Consider the following 17,502-nt stretch of genomic DNA (forward strand, 5'->3'; position numbering starts at 1 on the left):
CAAAGGATTAGCAGAAACAACAGTGCTATTAGGTTTTATTTATGTCAACCTGACACGTTACTAAAGGTCGAGGACGTAGGTTTTAGTTTTAGCCCAGCTGTGCCTCAGCTGTGGCAGCAAAAAAAAACAAAAAAACAACCCCAACCCAGACGGGCGCGCGCGTCTGCTGCCACAGCCGCAACGGGAGGGACGTAACGACCGCTGACGTTTCAAAGAGCCTATCAGGTGTCAGCATTTCATTTTACAGCCAATCAGCTCGATTTAGGCTGTCCGATAGCTTGACTGTGAGAGCTCGGTTCGACGACGGAGGAAATGAGAGAAACCCTTTAAATTATTTGACTCTGACATGCCGCAGATTGAAACCGAAGCATCAATCAGCATCACAAAGTCACAAACCCGTGTAATGGAGGTAAGTTTGGACAGTATAACAGTCACCTATAGGTTATTGTCTACTTATTTCCATGTGCTGTAGCTGTTTTATTGGATTAAAGAAGCTACTCGCATTTCTTTAAAATTTCACGGATCGTAATTAGGGCATCTTTAAAAAAATAAAAAACGCACGCTTAATATAAATTGTACAGTTTAACCACCTTCCGTCTGCTAAACTCAGATATTTATTTTATTTGCTATTTTTGGACTAATTGAGACTACCAGCTGCGCCTACAGAAAGAGGCAAAGTTGCGAGCTTTTGTTATTGTTTACGAACGCGAGTTGTTGTTGTCTGCACAAGCATCCCTCTGACTGCACCATGGTGAGTCCGGTGTGAAGATCTAAGGAGGAGATGATACCAGAACCTTCTGCTGCAGCCGCATCCAGGTCTTCAGAGAAAAAGTAACTATTGGTCACCAAAACTGTGGATGACGCTATTTTGATGTAGTTTTAAAATTTCCTTCTAGATTTATGAAATCAAATATGATGATTTTTGTTGTTGTTGTTGTTGTCGTTGTCTTTTTGGTTTTCCAGTGCAAACTCTCAGGCTGAGGCGACCTCCTCTGGAGCTGTTAGTCCCTCTGAGGATGAGTCAGGGAACGAGAACAGACAGAAGAGTGTGGTGGGTTTCTTCTACCGATGCTGTTTTCCTGCAGAAATAGAGAGATGAGACTCATTAACTCAAGTGAAGAGGGGATGCTTTTATAGTCTAACAGTGGCTTGTAAAGTTATTGCTTTCAACTGAACCTTTTCACGTTGTGTAACTACAACAACGTATATACAGTATAAGCGAATTTCTGTGATATTTCAAGTACAGTTAAAAATAAAATGTTTCCAAATAAATGGTGTGATGGATAACTTGATCATACAATGGACTGTAAACCTTTTAGAAGCTTAGTGATCCAAATTATAAATATCTGTGAATATTTTTTACGCCATTTTTTTTTTTTTTTTTTTTTACAAATTACAAATTTTAAATCTCAGTGTCATTACTAATTAAAATAAAAATGTAATTACGCAGAGGCGAAGAAGAAGAGCGTGCAGCGTCTCGGAAAATGTCAAGAGCAAAAGGGCCAGAGCCAGTGGAAGCAGCGTTCGGAGGGCACGGGGCAAACACGCCAAAGAGAAGCAAGTGGAGGCAGTCACCTTGTTTGAGGTGATCACCATGGGCAAGAGTGCCATACAGGTAAAATGACTTAGCAAGCACACATTACTGGTAGACACCTCCCAGTTTTCCCCAAAATTTGACGATCATCAAGATGTTGTTTTAGGATGTGATGTAGGCCTTTGTGTTGTTTTTGGTTTGAAAAAGGCGAGTGTCTCCACCATATAATGCCTGAGGCTCTTCCTATTAAACCAACAGTTAAGTAAGAATATGTTCTAGCATAAATTAATTCTCTGATTATTACCTGGTGCCTGGACAGGCCGTGATAGATGATTGGATTGAAGCATACGTGACGGACAGAGATGCCTCTCTACTCGACCTCATCAGCTTCTTTATCCAGTGCTGTGGCTGCAAAGGCAAGCAATTCATACTCCTTCCAACAGTCAGAAACACGGCAGGCACACAGAACCGGTTTTATGTATACGTCCTTCTGTTTTCGCATTCTCTCCAGGCGCGGTCACAGCAGAGATGTGCCAGAGTAAAGAGGACAAGCACGTGAAGAATAAAATGGTCGAGGAGCTGGATGAGGTGAACACTTCTATATTTTGTCCTGTCCTCTCCCCCGTATGTTTACAAAGAGTGGCTGCCTTAAACAGATGTGGACGTTTGTGTGTTTCAGGTTGTTGGTCTGCAGTATAAGCGATTCCTGGCTTTTCCTTGGATTCTGACCGTCACGTGGCCCATGGATGCAGTCAGTACATGCTGTTAACTTGATGACTTTAGATTATTTTAGCACCTTTAGTGGTATGCATTGTACTTTTCAAACCATAATAAATATGTCTGAGTTACGGTGTACGCAACTAAACATCTTTTCCACAAACATCTTTCGTGGAACACAAATTTATCACAACAATATCACCACTTTGCAATACTCTTCTACTATATAATGATGCTACTTGTCATTTTGTCACGCTCAAATCTCTGCTGCTCTGAGATGGTATCCTTTTTCTGTATCCATCTAAACTCTAGGATAGTGCAGAGTATCCACTCGTGCAGTCCGGGCCGTCCGGTCGCTGGTTTCACTCAGAGTTCTGCGACTTTGTGTCGGTGCTGGTGGCTCAGTGTCAGCACAGCGTCCTTTTTGACAGCTACCTGATGAACAGCCTCATCTCGCTGCTCACTGAGCTGTCCAACTCATACGTAAGGGCGTTCAGACACACATGCACGCTCGCGGGTAAGAGACGAGACGCATGTGGATGCTATATGAAAGTCCAGCAGGGCCAAAAACATGATAATTTAAAAAAAATTTAAACTATTGTCATTAATTTCTTGTGTGTGCTTGTGTCAGATGTTTTGTTAAAATGTAATTTAAAAGTTGAATCTGACACGTATTTGATAAGCAACATGCAAACTCTGCAAATAACATGTGAACAAAGCCTCAAAAACACACAATATCAGGTGGTTTTGGTCCATCTGGCTTTCCACATACAAATGCAGTAATAATTGTTAAATCATTTAACATGGACTCTTTGATCTGAGTGTGTGTGTGTGTGTGTGTGTGTGTGTGTGTGTGTGTGTGTGTGTGTGTCAAGCGGTGAAGTTGCTGAGCTCTCTGCTGAGCGTGGCTCTGAGCCTGAGCGTCGGGATCGAAAACAGTCAGAAGCTGTACAACGTGCAGAGGACGAAGACGGTGAGACAGAAGACCCAGCAACTGGAGAGGACGCAGAAGAAGATCTCGGAGGTAAGATTTGTGGATTGAAGACGCCTGGAGGCCTCAGTGTTAGCCTTTTGTGACTGAATCGAATTTGAATGCACTCCGACACCTCTAAAAGTTGCAGGAAAAGAGGGCGGAGGTAGAGAGCACGATGGACGTCATCTTCAAAGGGGTTTTCCTCAAAAGATATCGGTACACAACACTTCTTACACTGCTGCTTGCAATTTATTTAATTACTTTTTTTAAAAAAAAGCTTGTAGCGTTTTTATGTTGACAGGTAATACTCCGCACATATTGTATACATTTGAGCAGGGATATGCTTCCAGAAATTCGCTCAGTCTGCATGGAGGAGTTGGGCTTGTGGATGAAGCTCTGCAGTTCATCATTCCTCAATGATAGTTACCTCAAATACATGGGCTGGATGATGCACGACAAGGTCAACAGCTGCTTTTACAAGCAATTCAAGCAGCTTTTCAGATCCTGAAAACAAACTGAGACTCTTTATATGTCACCTTTCAGGTACCAGATGTGCGTCTGAAGTGTGTGTTAGCTCTGCAGGGTCTGTTCGGTGATCCTGTCCTCCTCCCTAAACTCGATCTATTCATCAGTCGCTTCAAGGTAAACAAGCTCCCTGTTTAAGCTGCACACTATGTCTTATGAATTCTTGTATCTGGATCACAATGCAAAAATATTCACACCCCAAAGAACTTATTAGTATTTTATTGTGTCACAACTGCAAACTCTAGTGTATTTTATTGGTAGACCAACAGAAAGTTGTGTAAAATTGTGGAATTGCAAGAAAAAGCTTTGTACAAGTCAAAAATATAAAAAGTGGGGTGCCTTTAATTTGATTCCCCTAAATGAAATGGAATGCAATCAGTTGTGTTAATTGGTGGGTAGAGTCAATCTGTGTGTAGTTTAATCTCGGTATAAATACAGTATGGAGGCATGAGGCATATTAAAGAAGATTAATCAGATTGTAGAATAGAACAGATCTTTATCAACCAGAAAGAGAAGTAGCCAACAGGACAGTGTTTACTTCAGAGGAGTTGTAGTGATTGACAGCTCAGGTGGCTCTATCAACACAAACTATCAGCTATAGATTCAGTAAATCTGGCATAAATGGTGGAACTAAATGAAGAAAGCTGTTGTTAGAAATTCCCCCAAGACATTTATGTTCACTCAGGGTCTAGGAACCAATACTTTCCAACCTTTTCAATGTTTTTAATTTCGAAAGAAGAAAATACATGGTAAAAATAAAATTAGAAAACCAGTGATCCTTTTTTATTACATATTACAATCATACTCTGTGTTGAACCATCACATAAAGTACCAATAAATACATACTAGAGTCGTGGTAATGCAGCTTACATAAAAAAAATGTTTAAGAGGTCAATACCTTTGAAAGGGATATATTTAATAGTAGTACTTACGAAACTATGAAAATATTTGATAAAAACTTTCAGTTAAACAGTCCACATTTCTCCCTGAGGACCAAGTGTCCTTTATCGTCATTGTATTCTCTGTCCCATTGTGTGGCAGAATCGTCTGCTCTCCATGGTGCTAGATAAGGACAATGAGGTGGCAGTACAGACCATGAAACTATTGGTGCTAATCTCCAGGTAAGTTGTATTAATATTGATTCCATTTTTATTTTGCTTTTTGCTTTTTTTCCTCCCCATCATCCTTCTCTCCCCTGCTCCCCAGAGCCACAGACGATGTGCTGACATCTGAAGACTACAAGCAGCTCCTTCAGGTTGTTTACTCCTCTCATCGGCCTCTGGCTGCCACTGCAGGGGAGCTGCTCTACTCAAGGTAAAAACGCTTCCGTCGCTCGGCTAAATATACTAATTACTTGTTTTGACGAAAACAAGAAACGTCATTGGTCTGTTTCAGGATTCTCAGTGCTGTAGCTCCCACCTCTGATAACCAGCATGAAAGGAGCGACGAGGACGAGCGAAGACAACAGATGCTCGACAGACTTAAAGCTTTACTGCTGTTTTATCAGGAGTCTGAGGTGACGGGTTGTTTTTAAATGTTTTTAGTTCACAAAATAAATGCTTGTTGCGTTTCATATTTAATGGATGATTTAAAAAAAAAAATTTAATCACGTAAATCTTCAGCTCCACAAGCATGTTGTTTACCTGGTGGACAGCCTTTGGGACTGCGGTGGGTCTCTGCTGAAAGACTGGCCCACGCTCACAGCTGCACTGCTGCAGAACAGCTCAGGTAGAAAAGCATGTGTGTGAGTTACGGGGGAAAAAAGAAAACTGCTTTGTCTGGTACTGTCATAAACATGACATAACACAAGCTGCAAACATGAAGGAGTCTCTGTGAATGTTTCTGATTGTTGCCCTGAAGTGTGATTTGGTAAATAACACTTTTAAAGCAAAGCTGCATTAAAAGTGAATGACACTTCATGACCACAGTCTTAAACATTCATGTTCAGAACACGTGTTATGTCATGTTTGAGACAGTCTTATGCACACCCTTTCAAACGCTGCGATACCCAATATTCCTTTTGCTTTGTCATACAACATAATTGCAACATATTTTGAAGAAAATGTTTTAAATTTGTCAATAGTTACAGGATTTCATAAGATTTAGCAATATCTTACTAATATATTGTATAGGTATTACTCAAACCGTGGGTGTTTGTGTTGTAGGTTTTACTCCAGCAGAACAAGCAGTGATTGTGGAGATCCTGGTTGCGTCGGTACGTCAGGCCACAGAAGGGCCATCTCTGGTGGGGAGGAGCGGCGCCAAAAAGGTGAAAAGAAGGCTGAATGATGTCTCACTTTTAATCTGGTCGAACATTAAGGCTTCAAATTGAAATGCCACAAACAAACTTTGTTTGCTAACAGATCATGAGCAATAGAGAAAAGAAAATCCAAGCTGACGACTGTCTAAAGCTCACTGATCATCTGTTTTCTGTGCTTCCCAAGTTACTCTCTAAGGTATTTATACCACATGCAGCCTCTGTCACTAGCTCTGTTCCCTCTATGTGGTAAAAAAATAAAAATAATAATGATGTGAATTATTTTATTGTGTTTCTGCAGTTTTCATGTAGTGAAGACACTGTTGCTTCCCTGATGCGAATTCCTCAGTACTTCCACCCAGACAGTCAAGAGGCTAAAAACACACAGGTCTGCATCACAGCCAGTTCCATATTAAATAATAAAATATTTTAAACTGCAGTGTTTTTCGTATATTAAAGAGGTTAGTGATAATTGAGCTTTAATTAAAAAAAAACTGTTTTATTTTTAAAATGGGGGGAAATGAAGTGTTTCTAGTTTATCTTTTAAACATCCAGTTTAGTTCATCTCATCAATCCACTGCAGAGTTCTTACATTTTTGTGTGTGTTGACTTTTAGTACTGCTAGTTATTTATTTAATTTTTTTGTAAAATCACATGGAAAATTTAGCCAATAAGAGATTTAGAAAAACAACTAATCCAATATCATTTCTGTTTTTTTTTTGCTTTTTCATGTGTCTTTAGTTGATAGCGTAAACAACAAAAATAGTTAACTATTTCGTATGACGCCATTTGTGCAGTCAGTTTCAAGCCTGATGATGGAGATGGCAGCTGTTTTGGACCTTCACTCGGGTGCCGCGGTTCTGGAAGCAGCGGCTCGAACATACCTCAGTCTGTGTGGCGGTGGCGCAGCCTGGGCTGCGGCGGCCGGAGCCTCAAGGGACTCTCTGGTCCAGCGCTGGGTGGACCGACTGACAGAGACGATGGGGGAGTCGCTCAGGGTAGGCGTCTCGGTTCCCTTTGTGCAGCCAAATATATTTTTGGAAATTAGCCGTCATCTGTTTTTAGTGCCTTTGTTGTCCGAGCCATACTTTTGTCAATTTTAGATTCTGATAAGATAAGCAAGCAGTGGCCAACATGAGCGCTTAGGGTTCCTACGCAGTATTTAAAACTCTGGAACAGTTGGGCTTTGTGTTTTGAAAATATGTTATGGGAAAATGTTTGCGGTTCCAGGCCTCAGATAAAAATCTGAATTCCTGAAAAATACTGTTTTTGTTTTTTGTTTTTTTTTCTGCTTGAGCTTGCATTTAAGTTGTCATTTATCTTTAATTTACCACATCACAAGTTGGGTCTTTGTCCAGTTTGATTTATCCGCTGTGTTTTGAATCACAGATTAATGCACACTAATTTTAATTAGTTAATTTATATGTTATTATATATTTAATCATTTTACAGCTTTTTTGGACTCTAAACTTTCTTAGATCAAGGATATCAATTACATGTGCATTTGCTGTATGCATTGAAAACCTCCTTTTTGTTAAAAACAGATTAAATCTTATGCTAAAGTTACATAGATTTTAACATGCAAGATAAACACTGAACACTCCAAAACTAGATTTGATAAGACATGTATTGAGAGTAGTATATTCTGGTCCAGTTTGGAAAGGATTTCCAACTAGAGCTGATCTGGTTATATTGGAAAAAAAAATCTTGAAATATTCCTTTATTCCTACATCAGAGTGGAAGTTATTGTCAACATGAGCTTTATTTTTCTTTTTCTGTGGTAAATGCTTTGCTCACAAATTTCCAAATGTTAAGAAAATCTAATAAATGGCGTATTGGGAAAAAAAATACAGAATTCTTTTTGTGACAATTTTTTCAGAAACTATTCACACTTCAAAATTTACTTGGTTTTAGAAAATAGAGGATGTGTGTACCTGACATGCCTCAGATTTATCCGACAATTTAATCAGAGATGTCTTATGTTTTGTTCATAAGCGTGGAATTTATTTTCTGTGAAATAAACAGGGAGTCCTACCTAACTGGGCAGCTTTTCTGTTTTCACGCTCTCTTGCAGCGTGGCTGTTTTTCTGCTGAGGAAGACGAGACGAGGCAAATCGTAGCGACACTGAAGAAACTCAGAGCTTTCCACAAGTGAGATTCGGCCGACGAGGACGCACAGCCAACTCAACAGTTCAGTGTAAACTGCTTGTAGTTCGATCCTGTTCCAACCTGTCTCTGTCTGCGTTGCTTTAGCTGTCATGACCTCAGTCGATGGAGCGTGTTTGACCTGCTGTCTCCTCTCCTGACGGAGGACAGCAGCCTGGGAGGACCACCGCCAGAGGTGCCGTTATTAAATTAGACACTTTTAATGTTTTTTTGTTGTTGTTGTTTTCTGTGTTTTTCTCTGATTAGGTGTTGTTTCCACAGGCTCAGGAGGAGGCACTGCAGTGCATGTCGTTTGCCATGCTGTGGTCCCTCAGTAAAAGCAGCCAAACTCTAACTTGCAGGGTGAGTACAGCTGCACCATGAAAGCATGATCAATCTGATCAGCAGTGAACTTGAACTTCTTTGTATGTGCAGGTTTGTTATGAGTAGGAAACTTTCTTCTCCAATTCAAAATGTACATTAAGAAAATACTGCACTGTACTGTTTATTTGGCTGTGATTACTCTATATTCTTTATTTTAATTGTAAAGTCTAAATACACACGCTATGGGAATGAATTCCATGTTCATTTTGGTTTTCTAATCATGTATTTGAACTGTTGTCCGGGTGCATAATGATGCATCATTTCAACGCATTTTAGGTATTATTTTTAGGTCGCATATAATGAAAACTCCACATGCAGATTCAGTTTAATGGGGAAAATCAATCCACATTGATTTTCACTGCTGATGCAAAACTACAGCAACAAACTGATTGGAAATTTGCTGTTCTTGGCAGAAGTGGTAGAGTTAATTTGAAATGGTTCGTTTTCACGATTTGGTTTCTCAATATTCCAATGGGTTGGGCATCAATGTTAGCAAGTTTCGTTTACTCCCACACCGGTTTGGTTGTGCGTTTGGGATCATTGTGCTGTGGGAACATCCGACTTTCAACCATGTAGCTGTTAATTTGCGGTTTAAAAAAAAAGTCCAGAGGCATTCTTCCTCCTTCAGTATCCCATCAGCTTCTAGAATCCACAAGTCAGTTCCATTCAGTAAAACTTTTATTTGTTCAAACACAGACATGTTAAAAACAGGCATGGGATCGTCACGATGCTGCCACCACCATGCTTGACAGCCGATGAATGTTCTCGTGTGTGAAAACCTCAGGTTCACTCCTCCCTATAAACTCCATGTTGCAAAGGCCAAATAGTTTGTTTGTTTCTGTGTGACTTGCTGTGAACGGTGACAGCACTCCACTATTTGTCAGTTCAATGCAGCCTTGATTCTCACTGAATTGCTTTCATTTGAGAATGAATTTTGGAAATCAACCAGTTTAAATGAACTTTACCAATATTTCCAAAAACATAGAACAAAACAAAAAAATATAGGTCATACATCTAGTCGGAGCGCATCAATCGTCAATTTTAGGAGATTTATGCTTAGCATGATTGTGTTTGCACTGTCAGGAAAGGTGGATGCATTTTTCTAGCTTTGTGATCCCTCTGGAAAATTTTGGAGATGTGTATTTTTTTTTAATTTTTATATTTTAGGAGAAAGCTGTGGCCCAGAGGCTCCAGCTGCGTCTCTTCTGTGAGAGGAGCTATCGGTGTCTCTCCCACTGCAACCACGGCGTGAACAATCAGGTACAGCGGGAAGCGGGGTGAAGAACATCTTACCACCTTCTTTCCTAACCTTCCCCTTTCCTCAGGCGTTCCTGGGTGTGTGCGATGTCCTGACGGCTCACTCATACCAGCTGCAGGTTTGGGATTCCACCTGCTTCGGCCCCCTGCTCTACACTCCCAGTCCCAAACTGCAGAGGGCGCTGCTCACCTTTGTATGCAGGAACGTGTTTGTCGTCCCAGATGGCGACAACCAGAGCAGAGGTAAGATTTACTTTTCCTTTTATTTCACTTTAACCTTCATATAGAGAATTGTATATCCACATAAAATATTTTGCTGCCAATTTAATGGATCATCATTTGAGGGTTTTTATCTCAGGAAGTTGTGACAGAAGTTCAAGTTGTGAACTTCAGGATGTTTATGACTTTACCCAGAAAAAAAAGAACTAAAAAAAAGATGTTTTCATATGAAAAACATGCTGGACCAATTTCTAATTTCAAAATATTGTTTGATATAGTTTGTGCATAGAAATTAAGACAAAAAAACCCATGATGCTGAAATAGCATAAGCATGAATCAGAATTAAGTTTAAGGAAGTAACAGAATAAAACAGGATAAAGTTCTTAAAGTAAACACTTGTGGCTTTCAGCTCATGAAAATGATCAAAATTATGTTTCTCAGAACAAAACTTATAATAAGACAGTTAGTACAACTAGTTTTTGTTTTCAGGCTGAGCTGTCGGATGTCAACATTTTTATAAAACTTGTCAGCAGAGGGAACCATGAAACTCAAACTGCTTAATGGGCTTTGTTTCGAAATCCTTTCAAGACAGTTGTTTTTCTTCCTTCCACTCAACTTTCCGTCACTGTGCTCAGATTAGATTCATTAACATTGATCCGTTGAGGCTTACTCTCCTTCCGGAGGGTGTCAGCAGCCTTCCCCATGTTTGCGTAGACCATAGCATGACATTTTTGTATTAAGCGTTGTTTTTTTTAATTAATTGGTGGTATGTGATATTCTAGTTTTCTGAGAGTCCGTAAGCTACCAGCAACAATCAGTAACGTTGATAGAAATAAGTGCTTGAAAGGTATTACTTTGTGTGCTATTAATTAATGTAATCTGAATCGAATTGCTGAAATTAATAAACTTCACAATGATATTCTGTCTCATTTTGATTAAGCTGTAGGTTTCTTTCAAAACTTGAAGAGGATATTAGGAGGAAAAAAGGAGCAGGGGGTGAAAAAAGAAGTGAAAAAGTATGTCATGTTGAAAAACGTGATGTCTTTGATGAAACCCAGAACATTTGGACATTTTGGGCTTTTGCAGTTTAGGTAGATCAAACCATCGGAGAAAGCGAATGTTCTCCAACATTTAAAAGATGACAAGATTTAGCTTTTTATCTGAACCACTTCGCACAAAAAAACAGGAAGATACAAAAATAGAAAACAGATTCAGCTTTATGCTTTGTAGAGTTTTTTTGTGTGTGTGTGTGTTTTTTTTTTTGTCTGAGGCCAGCAGAGGAGTGAAAGTGCAAGAAGAGTTGCACGCAAAGTTAAGTGCGGAGAACTTTCCTTCCCTGCAGCGTTGCACAGTAGATGGCACTGTCACTCCGCTTCGCCTCAGAGTAGAAAACCCCGCAGCTTGCTGTGCGCGCAGCAACGCCAATTATTAAATACACGGCCACACGTTTGGCTTGATAAGTCGCGGCAGAGCTGTTTGCCCGACTGTAAATGTCTCCCGATTTCCAACCTGACCTGACAATTGACCCCCCCACCCAATTACAAAGGAGGCCCCGTTAATACCTGCAGACTGAAACAGGATTGACTAATTTGTATGGAAGCGTGTTTGACTTTGTTATGCAAAGCGATGCAGCGTGTAAACCCGGTGATGATGATGACGGCGGCGCGCTCCTCTTTGATTCATAATGAGGAAAACAAGAGTGACGTGGGGGAATAGTTGAGGGGGGGGGGGGGGGATGGGGTGATTTCTTTGCAGAGTCCTGCAGGTAAACGTCTGAATTCATTCACGGCATCCGAAATATTTCATTGTCTCTCATAGCAGCTTCTGCTTCCACAGACATATTGCATCCAAAACGTGGGAGAAGTCCGGGAAAAGCCAATAACGGTCCTGGTGGGACTCTCTTAAATGTTCAAGCAAATGTAATCCAAGATTATTGGTTTTTGAACATGTAATAAAAAGCCCTTGTTTTATTGGCTATTCCTGGTAATGATTTTGTTATATGGACAGTGTTTTCTATTAGCCGCGGGATCAGAGATCACTCAGAGGGCAGGGGCGCTGGGGTAAATCAAAAAAAAAAAAAAAAAAAAATCAAGAAATCAGGGCAATCTCTTTTCGTGAGAAAATTCCATTAACTCTGGCTCGCCTCCGAGACCATTTTATTAGCCTTGTGAAAGATTGAAGCCACATGGTGTCACACCCATAACTACAGTCTGATGTTATCTTTGATTTCCACCTGCTAAAGCCATCGTCCCAAGACTCAAACTCTCACTCTCCTCGTTTAGGCTTTGTTCTTCTTTTTTTTCTTCTTCTTTCCATTATATGATTCTGTGCGATTAATCCCTCTCCCCCCCCCCATATTTTTCTCCTCGTCTTTTTTTTTTTTTTTTTTGTACTTCTTGACCATTTCACATCCAATCACGTGTTTCAACCACACCCCACCCCTCCTCTCCCTCAGCCAGCGAGAGCTCTGAAGTGGAGAGGCTGGAAGAGCTGCACAGAAGAAGGAATCTGCTGGCGGCCTTCTGCAAGTTGATCGTACACGGAGTGCTGGAGATGAGCGCGGCGGCGGGAATCTACGCGCACTACATGAAGGTGAAGGTTAACGCCGTCACATGGGTTGGATGCCAGAGATCGCATCTATTCATGTTCGCATATACATATAGATTCATTGTTATGATTTTTTTTGTTTTTTTTGTTGCAAAAATCAATGAAGTTCTTTTGTCTGATAGGGTTAAGATATATATATATATATATATATATATATATATATATATATATATATATATATATATATATATGTTATTATATATATTATTATATTTGATACAATAACAAAAACTTGTGCATTCTATGTTTCTTTATATTTTGTGTGAGCGGAATTAAATTTTACTTCCCAAATTCGGTCACTAAATAAATAAATATTTTGCTTGGATTTTTTTTTTTTAAGAGGCATCATAGACATTTCTGAAAAAACGTAACATGTTGATGAATATTTATTTGACTCAACTTTTTCACTTCTGTATCATATGTCCTTTGCTTTTGCAGGATATTTGGTATTTCGTTATCATGCATACTTTTCAAGCGAGCAATTTCCCCCCCCCAACACAGGAAAGAAGTAAAACAAACAAAAAAAAAAAACAGATCAGTTTGGATGCTTTTTGTGATTTTTTTACCCCCCCTCTTAGTCACCCATTCATAAATTAAAATGACTCCCATGAATTCTTGTAGTGCGTTAAGTACAATCAAAGAGAAACAAGAATACCACCTGACAATTCTGGGTCTAGTGATGCGTTCATTTTGCCTCGGAAGTTGAACTTCCTGTCAAAGACATCGAACTGGAGTTGCACACATTCAAGTCAGAAACCAGTGTATTTATTAATTATCGTAGTGTTAGTAGTAAAGTACTGCTGTATTTTTACTTTTTATTTTTCTGTTCTGATACTGAACAAAAAGTTTCATAACAGGGTGGACATGTATTTTTGCCTCTGTTATAATCTCCAGCTTCCTGAAATAATGTTTCTTCTAAAAAGACAGAATTCAGATTGTTCATTCGAATGTCCAGTGCACTTAAATGTAAATTAGTGACATTAGGCGTAATTGGTAATGGCATAATTAAGCACTTTTTTGCAGTTCTGGTTTGTAGAATGCTTTATTAGGGCATGTGTCAAACATGCATCATTGTGCAGGTCAGCTGCAGTAAGGCTGGGGGATTTTACTTAAAAGAAATGATTTTACTTAAAAGAAATGCAAACGGTCAAAAGTACTGATTAGTAGGTCATGTTTCAGTGTTGCAATAAGATGTTAGGGTTCCAAGTAAACCTAACTTTTGAGTTTAAGTTGCAGTCTCAAATATTTCCTAAAACTTGTGCACATTCTCAGCTGTCTGCTGGTGCTACACGACGTCAAATGATGCGTCTTTCGGTAACGTATTGCAAAAATGACTATTTATTTCTTTTTTTCGTCCCCAGCATTACAGCGACTTCGGCGACATCATCAAGGAAACGATTTACAGGACCAGACAGACGGATAAAATAGAGAGCACTCGCACTCTGGTGCTCTGCTTGCAGCAGGTAAAACACGGTTTGCTCATTCGAAAACAAAACAACAACAAAAAAACCAACCTCCTCTTCTGTCAGCACAGCTGCTGATGTTTTTTTTTTTCACTTCTCCCCAGCTGTTTGTGCAGCTTAAGAGGGAACAAGAGAGCGGTGGCCGGGCTCACTCGAGAGTGCAGACTTTCACCTGCATTAAGGAGCTGGCCAGGCGCTTCGCCCTCACATTCGGAGACCTTGTCAAGTTTCGTGAGTGTCTCGTCATGATCCACAGGTCAGCCGGGCGCTCCTCGCGTCTCCCGACTGTTGTCGGATCCGTGTCGGTTCCCATTTCCGTTCGGCTCAAGTTCCCGTGCGACTGTGTTCAGGAACGGCGTGGAGTTTGTTTTCCAAGAATTCAGACAGACTCCAGACAACGCAACACCTCCGTACCTCTCCTACCTGACCATCCTTAGCGAGTTCTCCAACAAATTGCTCAAGCCAGACAAGAAGGCAGTGTGAGTGTTGCAATCAACGGGCAACTTGGACGGATATGAACTTTGACATTTCTCAAACTCTTTTATTTTTTTATTTTCCCTCCCTCTGTATTCTCAGGCTCTCCTACCTGCAAAAACACACAGCAGAGCACATAATTGACCTCAGGGAGGACTGCTGGCAGCCGCTCATCTACTACCGCGCGTCTTTATTGGCGGTGGCAGAAATGGAGGACGCCGTGTCGTATGTGAGCTCAGACAGGAGGCCCTGCCTTCACAGTCGCTCTCCTGTCTCCAAACAGAAACTGGAAGGTATGACCCTGCGCCTGTCTTTGCAGAATGAGCGAGGGCTCCGACTTAGTCTAGAAAAGCAGGTGATTTGATTGAAATATCTTCTAGTTCTGGGGAAGTCTGGAGAAACGAAAGAAGAGCCGGGGAAAATATTTCCAGACTTGATTCCCTTCTTCGTCCTTCAATCTCTGCTTTCTTTCACGTTTTTGTCTTTCCCTTCTCTTATCTTTCTTTGTGTTCTTTCTTTTATTTGTGACCTTTCCATCCATGCATCCTTGTCATTATATATTCTTATTTTATCCTACTTTCTTTTTTTCGTTCTTCCTTTCTTCTCTTCATTGTCTAAGATGAATAATATATTTTGTTCTTACTTTTTTCTGTTCTTAATCGTATCCGTCCTCCCCGCCTTGCTTCCCTTACTTCCTTCACTTCATCCTTCCTTTTGTAGTCTCCTTTTTTGTAGTTTCTTTTCCTTCACTGCTTTCATCCCTGTGTCCTTCCTTCTTCCCTTCTTGCTCTTTCTTCTTGTTTTCCTCCATTTTGTCTCCTTTTTTTTCTTTCCTCTGTCAGAATTTTAATGGTGAACTTTAGTGTTTCATATTTTAAAATGACCATAACGAACCGACTCTGGAAAAGTTGGTGGCCAACACGTTTTATCTCTTAACAATGTTTTCAGGACACAAGTCCCCGTGTCAAGGTCGCCCAGCTGAACAACTTACTAAGGTCAACAAACCCAGCATCGGCCACGGGTGACGAAACTATTTTTTAAAACGATTCACAAAAGCTATTTTTTTTTTCTCCACATTATTTTTACCCGAACCGCTTCCTCAGTCCTCAGGTGAACCCGGGCGACGTGGATCCGTTCTCCGTCCCTCCGGAGCTCCCCGGAAGAAGCTTCGACATGGCCGCCACTGTCCTCGGCAACGACAGCGAGTCGGGCGACGGCAGCGTGGACATCGAGCTGTGAGGACCGGGAAGTGGGAGCGGACCGTCTCACCCGCCCGGACCGGACTTCCAGTCACCTGATAACTAGCATTCGTCAGGTTGTGCAGAGATCCAGACTCCAATGTTTTGTTAGATTTAAACAATCTGTATCATAATTTCTAAAAGAGGGAAGAAAATATGACCGAAATCCCCCAAACCAAATCATGTTATTTATGATTTAATGCTGTTTGTGTTATTTACAGGGTTTTTTTTTGTCATATCCTACAGCACTTTTTTTTTGTTGCTAGCGATACTTGATACACGACATAAGCTGGTAGTTAAAGTAGTGCCAAATTAAGAAACACTATTTATTTATAAAAGGATACAGGGCTCCTGTACAGTCTTGAAAAGTGATGAATTTTGCTTTTACAGCTTTCCAGGCTTGGATAAGTACAGAGAATACCAAACTAACAATGAAAAAATATGTTTCCTGCCTGGGTTCAACTTTCTAAATACATTAGGGAAACATTGGGATTAATATTTTGATGATATTCTAGTTTGCTTCATTACAAACTTTACCAATTGAAAACTCAAAATTGAATGCACCCAAGAATGGGAAAAAGGGAAGTTTTAGTTTTTCCTGACAGAAATTGAATTTTTGACATAAATTTTTATTTTGTAGAATCAGAAGAATGTACTGAATATCATGAACTGTGCTTCTAAGGACCTACATTTAAACCCTATAATGAAAAATCTGAATGGTGCGTTATTCCCGGTCGTCAAAAAAGCAGGTGGATGTAATGTTGGCAAGACTGCTGGAAAAATCTAGAAAACTGAGACCGGAAAGGTCTGGAAATTTAAAATGGAGACGTGTGGGAACCCTGTGGAAATCACCCATTTAAGACTGAACTGACTTTCAGAGACTGAATACTTTCAAGAAAAATGTAAAAATATCAGAATAACCGGAAACGCTGAAGCACAGAGAAGCTTGAAAATGTATAGCAACATCTGGATAGTTTGGAATTCCTCACTCAAAAATATGCTTAATGTAAATGACGCTAAATAACTTTTTTTTTCTTAGGATTACTTTAAAACCCAAAGATCATGTGATAAAACAGGGCTTGCGTACTTGTTTTTGTGTTTTTTTTAAAGTTGTGTTTAAGGCAGAATAAGAATGAAACACGCTGACCATTTTACAAAAATCACAGAAAAAAGTTTGTATTTCCAAACTTATAACAGGTTGTAAATTCTTGAGTGTATGAACCAAGTAGCTGCTGCCTCAGAACAGAACACACACCTGGGCTGATGAGTAAAACTGTCCAGAACGCCTTTTGGACGCATCAGCAAAGAGTGACCAACTCTGTAGCAGTGAAGTTGGCATTTTTTCCTCCTCTGGCCTCATAAATATCATTTGTGACGGTGGATTTATGTTGTATCAAAGTGCGACGCGGCTCCAGCGGTCATCACAGGATGAGTTTGAAAGTGTCTTTTAAACCTTTTGGTCGATCAGGGTTTGATTACGCCTACACGATTTTACATCAAGGACTGTTTGTATTATGTGACTATTATATATATATTTTTAAAAACAGTGCTGTAATATAAAATGCATCTTCAAGTTCATCAATTCAGCTTTTTATATCGGTGTCGGATTTCATTGGCTCTCTTGGCAATTATTTATTGTCTTGACGGTTTATATCTATTTGTGACATAAATAATTTGAATAAAACGATTCCTGTAGCCTCTTACTGAAA

The 17,502-nt window shown here is 40.0% G+C and overlaps 1 protein-coding gene across 2 annotated transcripts; it reads left to right on the plus strand.

Annotated features, from left to right (window-relative positions):
• Positions 1 to 239: 239 nt before the first annotated feature.
• si:ch211-269e2.1 (cohesin subunit SA-2) lies at positions 240 to 17,496 on the plus strand. 2 transcript variants are annotated; one of them, XM_055031550.1, is made up of 32 exons: positions 244 to 409; positions 731 to 831; positions 964 to 1,051; positions 1,451 to 1,615; positions 1,854 to 1,950; positions 2,046 to 2,122; positions 2,214 to 2,285; positions 2,564 to 2,768; positions 3,127 to 3,275; positions 3,367 to 3,440; positions 3,561 to 3,684; positions 3,768 to 3,866; positions 4,791 to 4,870; positions 4,956 to 5,063; positions 5,145 to 5,265; positions 5,372 to 5,477; positions 5,915 to 6,018; positions 6,113 to 6,205; positions 6,308 to 6,394; positions 6,804 to 7,004; positions 8,081 to 8,157; positions 8,260 to 8,347; positions 8,434 to 8,514; positions 9,703 to 9,795; positions 9,861 to 10,035; positions 12,467 to 12,603; positions 13,980 to 14,081; positions 14,186 to 14,337; positions 14,432 to 14,560; positions 14,658 to 14,848; positions 15,504 to 15,576; positions 15,659 to 17,496. In XM_055031550.1, the coding sequence occupies exons 2-32, from the start codon at positions 782 to 784 to the stop codon at positions 15,792 to 15,794; spliced, it is 3,534 nt and encodes a 1,177-aa protein (XP_054887525.1). In that variant the 5' UTR covers positions 244 to 409; positions 731 to 781; the 3' UTR covers positions 15,795 to 17,496. The 2 variants fall into 2 exon arrangements, 1 of the variants encoding a protein (XP_054887525.1); XR_008606115.1 differs by lacking the exons at positions 15,504 to 15,576; positions 15,659 to 17,496 and having other exon boundaries at positions 240 to 409; positions 14,186 to 14,312; positions 14,658 to 14,771.
• The last annotated feature ends 6 nt before the right edge of the window (positions 17,497 to 17,502 follow it).

Source organism: Poeciliopsis prolifica, unplaced genomic scaffold (genome assembly GCF_027474105.1).
Source record: "Poeciliopsis prolifica strain line A6 unplaced genomic scaffold, Auburn_PproV2 SCAFFOLD007, whole genome shotgun sequence".
NCBI classification, from domain to species: domain Eukaryota; kingdom Metazoa; phylum Chordata; class Actinopteri; order Cyprinodontiformes; family Poeciliidae; genus Poeciliopsis; species Poeciliopsis prolifica.

Coding starts and splice junctions, on each gene's coding strand:
- si:ch211-269e2.1 (XM_055031550.1), top strand. CDS start 782: ATGATACCAGAACCTTCTGCTGCAGCCGCATCCAGGTCTTCAGAGAAA. Junction 3,441..3,560: donor GTTTTCCTCAAAAGATATCG/GTACACAACACT, acceptor ACATTTGAGCAG/GGATATGCTTCCAGAAATTC. Junction 14,082..14,185: donor TGGTGCTCTGCTTGCAGCAG/GTAAAACACGGT, acceptor ACTTCTCCCCAG/CTGTTTGTGCAGCTTAAGAG.